The 13615-nt window shown below is 32.5% G+C and overlaps 1 protein-coding gene across 1 annotated transcript; it reads right to left on the bottom strand.

Annotated features, from left to right (window-relative positions):
- Positions 1-5363: 5363 nt before the first annotated feature.
- LOC145333362 (uncharacterized) lies at positions 5364-12343 on the bottom strand. Its single transcript, XM_080178479.1, has 7 exons — positions 12320-12343; positions 8620-8706; positions 7906-7965; positions 7525-7642; positions 6681-6811; positions 5776-5830; positions 5364-5494 (listed from the first exon to the last, which is right to left on the bottom strand). Exons 1-7 carry the CDS (start codon positions 12341-12343, stop codon positions 5364-5366), a joined length of 606 nt encoding a protein of 201 aa, XP_080034605.1.
- Positions 12344-13615: the final 1272 nt, after the last annotated feature.

The following is a 13615-nucleotide window of genomic DNA, read 5'->3' as shown; positions in this document are numbered from 1 at the left end:
TATCACATCTGTTTCCAACCATAATTCAATCTGTTCTTTTAGTTTCTCTGCATGATGAGGATTGAGTCTAATCATCCTATTCTTGAAAGGTTGAGCTCCAGGAACCAACTGAATATCATACTCCTCCAAAGTACAAGATCCAATATCCGTAGGATCAATCGATAATGCCTTGAAATTCTTTAAAAACAAACCAACTATCCTTCCTTTCAAAGAAACATTATCCTTTAAAAACGGAACTTTATCTAACTTCAATTTATCTTTAATAAAACGAATCTTCTTTAATGTTGTTGACACATCTTCTTTAACCCTGTTCTCTTGCAGCATTGCTATCTTCTCCGCCACAAACAAATTTCCAACCAAAGTACCAGCAGGAACAGATTTCGTAACAGTTTCAAAATTCGTGATTTTAGTCATAATTTTACCGTTCTTTCCCACCTCAGTAATTCCTTCGTTTATCAACAAGTTGTTTCGGCTACAGTAACCTTGTCTAGGAGCTATATAACACAACTGTCCTTCAGGCATATTTCCTTTAGTTGAAACTTCTACCACCACTGTACTCAATGCAGGAATTTCTATTCGATTTTTCAATGAACAAATCCATTTTTGGTCTTGTAACTCAGCTACATTAATCTCAGGTTTCTTAGTTCTTGCTTTCTCCATTTTCTCCAAAACTGTATGAACCAAATTCGTCACTACAATTTTCCGTTTAGCTACTAAATTCACACTGATTCCATGCATCTCAATCCTGTTGCCGTCTTTGGCAAATATCGTCTTCACGTTATTTTTGTTCAACCAATAACTGCCTAGGTTCATAGGTACAGTCATGTTGGAAATAACAAAACAATCTTCTCGAAAACTGTGACCTCCAATCTGAAATTCAACATTCCGAACAACACCATCAATCTTGATGCTGGAACCCTGCACGCCTGTTGCTTTCGAATCCGTTTCTTCAATCACACAATCAAGCTTTCTAGCCAACACTTGAGATATCAGGCAGCCTCTTGCATTGCCGCTATCAATTAAGGTCAGGATCTCCATGCCACCAATCTTTGTTGGAACATAGACTTCAGCCGCTCCAGCCGCCATCTCAGAATCTTCATGAAACTTATAAAACAGCTATCTAACTCACACCAACAGTTATGAGGTTGTAACTAGGAGGAGGTTGATAACTATCCAATTATCTATCAAATAACTATCTATCTGTCTACAACAAATAACAAAAGAACTGAATAAAACAATTCACTCACCGACAATATTTCATCCACCAACAGAAACGTCCAAAAATTCTTAATCCACAATCAACAACAGAAATTCTCCGTCCAACAGAAACTCCCCAAACTATTTGTTAATCCACAATCAGTAAACTTCTCTCCGACCAATCTAAAATATTACAAAATTTTAGATGCCAATTGATGGAAAATCACTGTACATAAGAATTAATATTGATATTAATATATATATAACAAATTTACAAGACTATTTTTCGAACAGCAATATATATATAATGGTAATCAAATGGTAACAACATGAAATCATAACAACTCACCATCAAATAAATAATGATGACAGTATCTCCCAATCACCAAAAACACTCTCCTCAGCCAATCTAAAATAAATACAATGATTTTAGATGCCATAAATAAATGTTTCACTGAACCAATAACTTGTAACACAATAAAAGAAGTTGTATTAAGAAATATGACATGATCAAACATTATCAATCACCAAGCAAATTAATATTTCCAAATACCATAAGTTCAATTCTTTGAAATTCAATAAAATATTACCTAACAAAACTATTATTGTCAGATTAAACTGAGATGTATAAAAGGTTTAAAAGTTGAAATTCAACTAACTATATATCTCAATACCTGAGAGCACTTTCTTGCGCAGCTTTGCTTCTCTGCGCAGCTCAACTTTCTGCGCATGGCGCGCTCCACGCCCGATAATCATTTCAGCTACCTCTATACACCGCCCCATATTGCGCATACCAGCTCTGAGAGACAGTGCAAATTTCTTTGCAAATATGGTCACTCCCCCTTTCTCTCAAACAAAAGAGACAGCTCCCCCATATCTGCGCATACCAACTCTGAGAGGTAGTGCAATATTCTTTGCAAATATGGTCACTCCCCCTTTCTCTCAAACAAAAGAGACAGCTCCCCCATATCTGCGCATACCAACTCTGAGAGACAGCCCCTCCCTTCCTTCATAGAAAGAAACTTCTCCACGATTATATCTAATGCATTATAACAATTTTGCTTCATGAAATTCTAAACTTCATTAAAAATTTTGCTGAATCAACATCACTAAATCGCAATATAATTGTTTTAAAATCGAATACTTTAAATCACAATAACTGACTCATCTTTTAAAACAATTTCCACATTTCATCAAAATTTAATACTTTTCAAATATCTAATTTCATATTTTTATCAAATTTAATTCAATTTAAAATTCAATTTAATATTTTCAATAGCAATTTTACAAAATTGTATTCCTAATTCATTTTTCATTTTCACTTTTTATTATTCTTATCCCTGTTAGACTCCACAACAGTCTGAAACAAAAATGAATTTTCATAATTTCAACAAAACATAATCAAAAACTAAATTAATTATTTTGATTTCCATTATAACATAATCTCGTAATTTCATATAGGCTTATAAACAATATGTTATCTTTTCATAATTCAAAATAAACCATCAAAATAAATTATCACAAAATTAGAGTTGCTTCGTTCACTCTTTATCATTAATTTTGTTTTGTTGTTGTTTATTTACAATGCGCATAAATCAAAACAATGCCGCGTAACAAGTAGAAAATGGAATAAGGTTTTATGATTATAATACATTCAAAACATTAAAACCATAAAATGTCATCTATAATAGCATTATTCCATGCCTCGACTTCCGCTACAAGGTCGTCTTCATAATCGCTTGCCCCTAAACCATCGACATGCGCCACTTCCTTCGTATCCTCCCCTTCATTCACCTCTCCTTCAATTTCACCAACCAATTTCTTTTTATCCAAACTATTTTCATTCTTTCTAAAACTCTTTTGCCCCGTCTTATAAGGAACAAAAGGCTTGTTTCCCCACCGCAAAAAGTATTTTCCTTTAGGATTAGGCAACTTTTTATCTCTAATATCAAAACAATCCCTCATCATGTGACCCTTTCTGTTGCAATAATAACAAATAAAACCACCTTGAATTGCGCCAATTAAAGGAATAAGTTCAGCTGGTCCACCAAATTCATCAGCTAAATCAATTTCACATTGATTTATTTCATATGACAAATTATCTTCATCACTAACCTGATCAATAGTTACAGGATTTGACTTGGAACCAACGCCACCAACCATCGTCTTAGCCAAAGCCATCTGTTTTGTTGTACATCCTCTAGCCATTGACCCTGAAATTTGATTAAATTGTAGCCCTTTAACAATCAATTGTGCTTTAACTATTAACTCTGTCCGAAACTTCGTTATCATTCGCACTTGTCCGTCACGCTCCAAATCCAATGCAAATTGACGCATCTGATTAGCCAAAAGTGGAGATAAAACCACATTACACACTAATTCAATACAAGGTTAACATACAATAATAACATTAATATTAAGACAACTGTTCACTTTTATGTTCGTGTCGTGTTGCAGAGCAATGTCTTGCTCCGAAACCGTTGACACAAGAACTAAAAGCTAAACTATATAATACATGCATTGCTCTTAAGTCAGGAAGAAAGGGACTATACATCACACATTTACATATAATAAATAAATAAAATAACAAATATAAACATGTTGAAATATTAATATTAGATATTGTCCAAATTTATATACAATGCTATAATTATCTTCATAAAATACTAATAAATTTAATCATTAAATCATTAAATCTTCTATTCAATATTCCAATATTGAATATATTAAATTCTTTTTATTTTTCTGTGGAAGGAGGTGGATAGTTGTAAGCTATTACCAACAACAAAATTAATTCGATAAAAAAATTATGAAACCTATACATAATTTGAGCTGTCGTTGGGGACCAATTTGGGTAGTATTAACATATGCCCCCCAAAAATTATTTTAGATTTAATTCATTTGTTGGTTATACCTTATTCCTGGGGTGGGGGGTGTAGTCAGTAACTTATCAAGTAGCAATAATAGAAACAAATGATGTTAAATATACAAAAAAATGTTTTAATTTAATCTTTTATTGACAATTTTAAATATACTTTAATTTTTGGTAAGAACTAGAGAACATATTCAACAATGTGAACAAGAACATCTAAACGCTTTTTTCAGCATAGCCTAAATACAGAGAGAAAGAAAATTAGCTTAGTATTTTAGTATTTGTTATTTTTTCTTATTATCTAATTCGTCCATTTCCTTGTAGGGCGAGGCTGCATTCCATGACACTCTAATGCTATGTTCACAACAGACAACCAACTCTTTAAAGTGTATGGTTGAACCTGTTTTAGACCAAGGAATTCTCCTTCTCTAACCATTAATGTCAAAATCTTTTGTTATGACGCAATCTTAAGCCAAGATTGAAACCTATCACATTCCAAATAACTAGCGGATATGCTACTTATCTCTTTATAATAGCCATATTTAATTGTTGTTGCTACAAATGATCTAACCCTACATAATGTCTAATTTACAAAACATCTAATCCTACAAATGGTCTAATGTTACAAAATGCCTAATTTACAAAAGGCCTAATTTTAAAAATGAAAAAAAATGAAAAAAGATTGAGGCAAAATCTACTGACAATGAAATAATGTAAAGGTCCAATTCAATATGGCGATGAAACACAGGGACGAAATTCAAAACCGAAATTTATTTCTCCAATAACTTTTTACTCAGGCTGAAAATTAACTTTCGTCCAACAGTTTGTATAAAGTCAAACAAAAAGGTTTCAAACCCAATAAAAGTTGGCTTTAAAAAATCAACCTTCACAATTTACCCAGTAAATTTGTAATTTAGACCATTCGTATGATTAAACCTTTTTTAAGGTTAGACCTTTTGTAGATTAGACCTAATGCAAGTAGACCATTTGTAGCAATGCCATATTTAATTTCTATCTCTCTTTAATCAAACCCCATACAATTAATTATTTGCATCTATGTCTGATATTTATCTTTTAATTCAAGCTAGAATTTTCTTCCTTAATGATGGGAAGTGTATGTCGTCCTTCCTTGACAAGATAACCCACATTTAGTATAATAACTATACATTCTATGAGTATTAACATTGTAACCTGGCAGTTTATTATAAATGTTTCAACAGTCATTTTTAATCTAAGACTAAATGTGCATAATAAAAAATTTTGTGACCATTGAACTTATAATCAATTCAAAATGTTAAAAACAGATTCTTAAAACTTTCCTTTCAAAATGTCTGTTGAACAATTTAAATTCCTTAGTATTTTCAGTATATCTTGAAATAAGATACATAACAACAGACATGATGGCTTGCAGTAACAGTACCAGGCCTAAACATAAAAATACTAATTAGATATTCAATTCATTTGAAGCTCTTCATAATTCCTACAAAAAAAGGGTATCAATTTAAAAATATTTGGTAGAAAAATCCCGAATGACGTCATATTAGTATAATGGACTATTTGAGATACTTTTTTTCAAAGGTTTTTAGATTTATTTCCTTTTTTATAGGCAGCAAATCTTTCAAAACAAATTGATTCTATTCTTAGTTTTTAATTAATAGAAACTTAATCCAAAACTACAAATGAAACATTAGAACAAAAAACCGCACCTGGATAAATATACTTCATTGTGATAACATTTACAGTTGTCATTCCCATGTTAACCTAAAACAGTTTGAATTATTGAAATGAGTGTACAATATACGTGGATATCATCACAGGGGGAAAATTGTCTACAATTTAGCTTGCTAACATGGAACTCGTTTATTGGTCAGTTTGGTAATCCAGTTAGAGGGGATGAGATTTACTAAAGGGGTATCATTATTTTAGCCTACTGCAAGTTTCACTCTATTAGAGAACACGAAAATCTGGTGTAACATCCAAGTAATACTCTGCTGTTTAATAATATTGGTTAATTCGGGTCATGTGAAGGAAACGAAGTTGCGGGTTTCGTCACATTTTCACAATAGCTTTTCTCCTATTTCTTGCGGGTAGCTCTAACCCTGCAGGGCAATCACCCAACCTAACTTAACCTAAAATAACCTTTCAAAAGCTGCTGCGAAAATATGATGAAACTCGCAACTTCGTTTCCTTCACATGACCCGTTATTTCTTTAAAAATAACTACCAATAGATTTACAGACAACATTTAAAAATTCAATAAACTTGGTTAAATGATATTGCATAGACTATGTTAGAGCTTCCTAAAATAGGTTACAATATAATTATATTATGAGCTTTTGTTTATACTTCATGCAAATTCCTAGGGGGGTGGGTCTTCTTTATGTGGTCTTCTAACAAAACAGGCGACAGACAGAAGGACAAAACTATGTGTAGACTAGATGCACACAATTCATAAGAATATTTACTGAAAATTTCAGCTTTCTATCATCCAAAGCAGCCGAGAAATCACATTCCCTACCAGTTATTATGGACTGACAGATCGACAAAGTGAATTATATAGTAGTTTCGCTATCAAAACAATGAATATAAATATATTTACAAATAAAATTTACCTGAATATATATCTGACACAGGATAATGATTAATCCAGATATGGTGGTAGAACAGAGGAAAAACAGATTATGCACCGTCTTCTTGCTGGCAGGATACCCGGACATCCAGGCCTCGGCCCAGTGAACTTTACCTGGAACATATTATATTACCTCGTAAGGGCGGGATTCTCCTTCAATTTGAGTGATCATCTAGTGCTATACTCTAACACACAAGGATATTAGGTTAAATAACATCCATCAGACAATCCTTTGATTGCACGACCTTTGTCTGAGAAGTCTTAACTGTGAATTGTAGTGAGTTGCTAACATAAGTCTGACCTTGGCATGTTGATAGTCCCCTACACATTTAAAGCGAAGCATTAACTTTGTCGTGAGTCAGTCCGTAACGCGATAGAGGAAATGTAATTTTATCAGCTGCTATTCATAATAGACAACTGATTTTGTATTTTATAGATTAAGATTTACCAATAAGCATCCAGTATGTAATTTACTTTGCCAGTTGGTCTGTCAGTCATGCTATAAAATAAAAATATTAGAAAATGTAGAAATATGTAAGAAAGGTTTCGTGATTCCTAACCATAATTCTTGGGGCTTTGTCCACTAATGAATGTTGCCATCTTTGTTAAAATACTTACTAGGGTTGGGCCGGATATACAGCCATTTTCAATATCCGGCCGGATACCGGATATTGAAATTACTTGGATACCGGATATCCGGCTAATTTATAATACCACATATTGGGCCATTTTTAATAACCAGCCGGATACTGGATATTGAAACTATACGGATACCGGATATCCGGTATCCAGCCAAAAAAAGTATCTGGCCCAACCCTAATACTTACCCATAGAGTAGTCAGCTATTCCAGCAATGATGTAAAGACAAACAGCCACACTGACACACAGCTTGCTGATTAGAGAGCTGTACTTGTACACTGGTACATTCAGGATAAAGCTGGTCGACTGAAAAATTTATAATTTAAGGGGAAAAAATTAAAATCTTTATTGATTTAACTTTCTAGAAAACTTAGCTAGAAATATTAAATAAAACTATAATAAAGAAAACAATGATTTTCGGATTAAATTTTCTTGATATACACTTTTATTCTCTGTTTCCTGGTTGAAATAAATTTCCTAGTACATTCCCTTTAGATATTAAATGTTTTTAATGCTCATTCCCTTTAAGCCTATACTTTTTTTGGTTTATGTAATTAATTTGTATTTACCTGTGCATAAGTTCCAGTTCTGGAGACAGAGAAAGCCGCCTGGATGAACAATGGAACAGTCTGCCGAATAAATAGTTGTCCAGTTTAGGAGTGCTAACAAATTTTGACCCCGCTATTTTTTTAATCCTAGTGTAATAAAATATTTCCTAATGCAGTATTGTGAGCAGGTTTTTGCCAAGGGAGTCATTTCTTTTGTGGATAAAAAGGGGAAGGTAGACAAAATTATAATATACAAAGTTACTCCTTCTTTAGATTTAAAATATTGGTTCAAAAGTTTCTAGTTTTTTTTTTATCAATCCAGCGAAAACGATAACTAGGTTTAAACTTTGGGTACCTGTGTAATTTACAGTCCAATGTCCCCTCCCTACCTGATACAAACTCTTTAAATTACATGTCAACAGTTTTGAGAAATTAAATGATGAAAGGCGAATAAGAGGTTTACTTTATATGTTACAGGAATAATTACCAGGGTGTTAGGGGACATTGGCTGTACCAAAAGTTTTATAACAATGTTTTCTTATTTTTTGCTTAACAATTTGAGGACTTTTATTAGGTTTTTATTAGTTTGTTCTTTAAGTTAAGTGTCAAAACGTTTCAACCACTTATTTTAATCTAGAGAAGGAGTTATTTTGCATATCATCATTGAGGATGTACAACAATTTATCATCCAATGTCTTATCCCTGATTCATTACACTCTTGAACTGGTTAATAACCTGACAGATGACGACAGCTTTGACCAGGATAGCTGCCAGCAAATACTGGACATGGCCGATCAACACACGAGCAATAAACACCACACACTAGTAGTAGAAAAGGTTCTTAATCTATAATACAAAGTAAAACGATGCATGTCTGTCTGTCTGTCTGTCTAAAGCTTAAGATCTCAGTAACCACATAATCATTGCGCTCTAATCTTCAGGGAATATACCTATTGGTCCTGTGATGGTTTTAAGCTATTTTCTTGGGGGGTGAGACTCCCCTGAACCCCCCCCCCCCCACAGATGAAAAATACCCCCCCCCCCCAAGAAAAATCTTTTTAAAACAAAAAATAAAAAGGGGATCTACTACCTTCCCCCTTCCCCCCCCAAATTTTTTAAAAATTCTTCAAATTTTTTTAAAATCTAAAATACGAAAAATTAGGTTAGAACCTAGTGACGAAGGCGAAGCCGCTAGTCATAATATAATTTAATACTATCAGCTTAACTTCTAGAGGTCTCTAGTGGAACTAAAAGAAGTTTGACATTTTGAAATGAAAATGTGAGGGAGGGGGGGTAATTTTTATACTGTTGATTTCTCTTGGGATCGTGGTGGTATCCAAAATAGTAAATAACCTTCCCTGTACCTATGACAAGCTTTTCTGTAATTGAGAACCATTTTGTTGCAGCAGTTATCGATATCTTTTACACAGACAAACAGACATCTTGTTGATTTAAATGAGGTTAATAGAGACCTTAAAAATGTTTCCTACTGCTGCTATGCCCACCAAATGACACTAGAGTAGGCATAACTCTTTGCTATGTCTAGTTAGGACTTCCAGGCAAAAGTTGTGCAATTAAAGGTTGGTTGTCTGTTGGATATTTTATGGATTTGTAACTTTTGAGTAACAGACTGATATTTGTAGTTTCATAACAAGAATGACTTACCCCAATGGTAGCGAGTACAAATAAGCTGGTATACAAGCTGAGGTTCATTTGAGTAAACAGTGTTTGGCAACTGGCTGGTATGCTATCAACAAACCTACAAACAAAACATTTATAGGTAGTTTGATTGTGTAGTTATTATAAAATCATAATTTATGAACGGGGGGTAAATTTTGAAATTACGTATTTATAAAGTTATTAAAGAACGTGTCCTAAATTTTGTTTTTTTTTAACCCATTCGTGACGAGCTGCGGGGTTTAACAAAATAGATTTTTACAATAATTACTCATCAGAATTTAAAAAAGTAAGGTGTCAAATTAAAGATCTTACTAATTTTGTTCCTAATGGCAATTTTCAAATTTTTTTTGTTGCGTTTTAGTACCTTAAAACCAACTTGATTTAAAAAAAAAATTAAATTACTTTAATAATAAGAGGTCTACAAAAAAAAAACGATTTCATTTCTAAATTCTATGGACCATTTTACATCTACTACTTAATAATAGCACCTACTAGCTATTTTTTTTTAAAAAGTCACATAACTTAGGACACGTTCTTTAGCTTATATTTTAATAATAATTTTCTTTGAATTGTATTAGATTAATATGTCTTCTCAAAACGATTAGATTAATTAAACAATTTTATGTCGGCTTTTTAATAAAATTTATCATTTCTACGCAGCTTATACCAATAACGAAATTAATTCCAAAAATCAGAAAACATATTCGTGTTTTTCAGCTGTCATTGGGTAGGCAACATAAAGTAAAATTGACAACCTCTCCATTTACCCCCCCCCCCCCCCAAATATTATTTAAGATTTATTTCGCTTGTTGGTTATACCTCATACCTGATTTCTACGTTGGAATTCTAAATTTTATTATTAAATTAATTTAAATTTTATGATTTCATTGGAACTATAATTATAAAGTGAGGTAGATTTTGTACTATATTATCTTTAAATAAAGACTTTTAGAGAAAATGTTCGTTTTCGGAAAGCTGATTAATCTTTAAGAAGAATTAGGCTTAGTGACGCGTTTTTAAAACTATGAAAATTTAATAAAAGTGGAGTCAGTTCTATCATTATCCGTTTAAAATCATTAAAATTGACAGAGGAAAAACAATTCAATATATATTTCAAGCAAGAAATACTCATTAACAATGGCATCTCTTGTAAAAATGAAACAAGCAATATTAGCTTGGTCATTTTAGATTTTCATAACATTGCTTAAATACGGGATATGTTTAGAGAAATATTTACAGTTTAGGCTGTTTAAACGTACGTAACTGGTACAGGAATCATCAAGCAAAGTTTTAAATGAATAGGACAACTCTTACATGCGTAACTGTAATAGCTATCCGTTACAAACATATGGAGAAACGGACAAATCTTAATAAGAAAAATGTTTTGCTTTGCCCCAATAGATAATTTTAAACAAGGATGACAACATCCATAAAAGCGAATCTCTGAAACGGTAGGACAAACGGACATTAACACTTGTATAATGTCAGAACTGAATAATCAGAATGCGAATGTATAAGAGTCAAAGCAAAATTGTAAGTAAATTTGTTGAAAAACTGCTTGATACAGGATAATGATTATGGACATACTTACATTTTTAGGACTTGATTATAGAGTTGCTTCGCTTATAATATTGTACTTTGTTGTCCCAGGAATCAGTATACCAAAAATCAGACCAATCGGATAATTAGGTCACATACAAATTTGTTGTTAAAAATGTCAAAAAAAAATCAACATTTTTAAAATGGACGTACGGACATTCTGATAATGATTATAGAGTTGCTACGCTTTCTAACTCGTACCTAACTATTACAGAAATCACTATACAAAATTTGAAATCGATAGGACAATTCTAACATCCCTAAATTAACGAAAAAAGCTATTTAAAAAAGTAAAAAAATCAACATGTTTAAAATGGACGTACGGTCATTTTGGTAATGATTATAGAGTTGCTACGCTTTCTAAATCGTACCTAACTACTAAAGGAATCATCATGCAAAATTTGAAATCGATAGGACAATTCTAACATGTCTAAATTAACGAAAAAAGCTATCCGTTACGGACGGACGGACGTACGGACGGACCTACCCTAATTATAGAAAAGCTTCGCTTTTAAAAAGTGGTGGTGCAACACCAATGTTTTAATTATCTGCCTCAAAAAACAGTAGTAGAGGTGGTGCAACAAAAAATGGAATGTGGATTTTTTTGTTTTTGGGGGTTTGGGGGTGTTCCCCCCCCCCCCCAGAAATTTGCCTAAAACCACAGCAGGACCAGTAGATATATTCCCTGAGGAATAGAATCCAATCGGTTCAGTGGTTACCGAGATCTTGAGCTTCAGACGGATGGGTGGACGGACAGATATCAAGCTACTTTGTATTATAGAGGTTTACCTTTTGACTATGTAGTAGGTTAAAGCTGATATTCCATAGACAAACAGATTGAACAAGCAGTAGAATAATTTTTCATTCAAACTAGTAATGTAAAAGACATTTTTAGGAGCTATGCTACTCTATAATTCACTTGGTCTGTCCGTCCGCCAATTACTATAGGAAGAAAGTGATTCCCTTTATCAATGAGCATCCAGAGCTGGATCTATAAATCATTTTAGTGGTGAGCCAGATCGGGGTGAGCCAACTTTCCACCAATGAGAGCAAAGCATTTTATGAAATGCCGCGCTGTGATTGGTGGAAATTCGGCGCACCCCGATCTGGCTCACCACTAAAATGATTTAAAGATCCAGCTCAGTATATAACTTACTTGTACCGTCTGCCTGTCAGTCATGCTGAAAAATATAAATATATGTGAAAGGTTTCGGGATTTTCAATCAATTAATTCTATAATTTATAATCATATACCCAACCCATCTATTATTTTTTGTGCTTTGCTACTTATAGATGTTACCACCCACCTTTTCGAATTTATGACAGGTATGCTACCCCCGTCACATAAAGAGCTTTTAGATGCTATTAGAACAATCAGAAAATTAGGTTTTCAATTAAAATAATGAAAACATTTTATTTCATGACATAACCAGGAAAATTTTTTTACAGTTTAAAAATGAAGATAAAATTGAATTAAAGCCTCATTAATTAGTTATTATTCTCCTAAATATTTTTTAGTCCTGGCAACTACGCAACTAGAGGCCTTTAAGGGTGTTTACTCTTGAGACTCGAGAGGGTTATAAAATAACCTTCCACTGACATATGAGAAGCTTCACTGTAACAGAGAACCATATTGGTTCAGCGGTTAGGGCAATCTTTCGCTAAACACACACATATACATCCTGTTACTTCTATATTAGGATTAACATTCCTATTTTTAAAAAAAGATTAAAAATAAAGCCCTGTTAATTAGATATTGTTCTCTATTATCATATTTATTCATAATATAACGTCATTTTGAAACGTTCGACCAAACGTTGTAACATTTGTCCACTTTTTACGAGGCACTTTTACCAGCTTTCCTTTTGATTTTTAGACTTAGACAATGGACTGCAAATTGCACTTTTTTAACAAAGTTATCGAATTCGTTGGATAAAAACTTGTATTAAATTTGTATTAAATTGTGATTTGTTGGTTTGAAAAATTACAAATTTATCTATTTATGAATGTTTGTCATTCATGTTTGTTTAAATTATAATTGTATGTTGATTAAAGCTTTAAGTAGTACTATAATACTTTAGGTTTGTAAGTTATATTAAAATATATATAACACCTTAATCTTTTTCATTATAATTTCTTTAGATTTAAAGTTTTTTTGTTATTAAAAAAAAGTAAAGATTATGAAGGATTTTGGATTGTTATTAAAACAAGGATGACAACATCCAAAAGTAGCGAGGTTTAAATATTATGTACAGACATCCGGAACAAAATGACAAGCAGTGTCATACAATAAACATTAAACTTGATGAAGTAGGGAAATGACGACACCTTTAAAATCACGCAACCTTTTAAAATCACGAAAATTTAAAAATCTAGGAATCGATCTAGCACCACAATTAAATAGGCAAATCTTAATGAAACTTGGTGAAAATATATAAAGTGTAAAATTAAT

The sequence above is a fragment of the Acartia tonsa genome, chromosome 12, assembly GCF_053477335.1.
Source record: "Acartia tonsa isolate MP-2025a chromosome 12, ASM5347733v1, whole genome shotgun sequence".
Taxonomy (NCBI): domain Eukaryota; kingdom Metazoa; phylum Arthropoda; class Copepoda; order Calanoida; family Acartiidae; genus Acartia; species Acartia tonsa.
This window is presented reverse-complemented; position numbering and strand designations above follow the sequence as displayed.

What these genes read in the sequence shown, in the direction of transcription:
- LOC145333362 (XM_080178479.1), bottom strand. Translation starts at nt 12,343, where the DNA reads ATGACTGACAGGCAGACGGTACAA. An exon ending in GAACTGGAACTTATGCACAG is followed by an intron (nt 7,643 to 7,905) that starts GTAAATACAAAT and finishes TAAATTTTTCAG; the next exon opens with TCGACCAGCTTTATCCTGAA. An exon ending in TGTGTCAGATATATATTCAG is followed by an intron (nt 5,831 to 6,680) that starts GTAAATTTTATT and finishes AAACTGTTTTAG; the next exon opens with GTTAACATGGGAATGACAAC.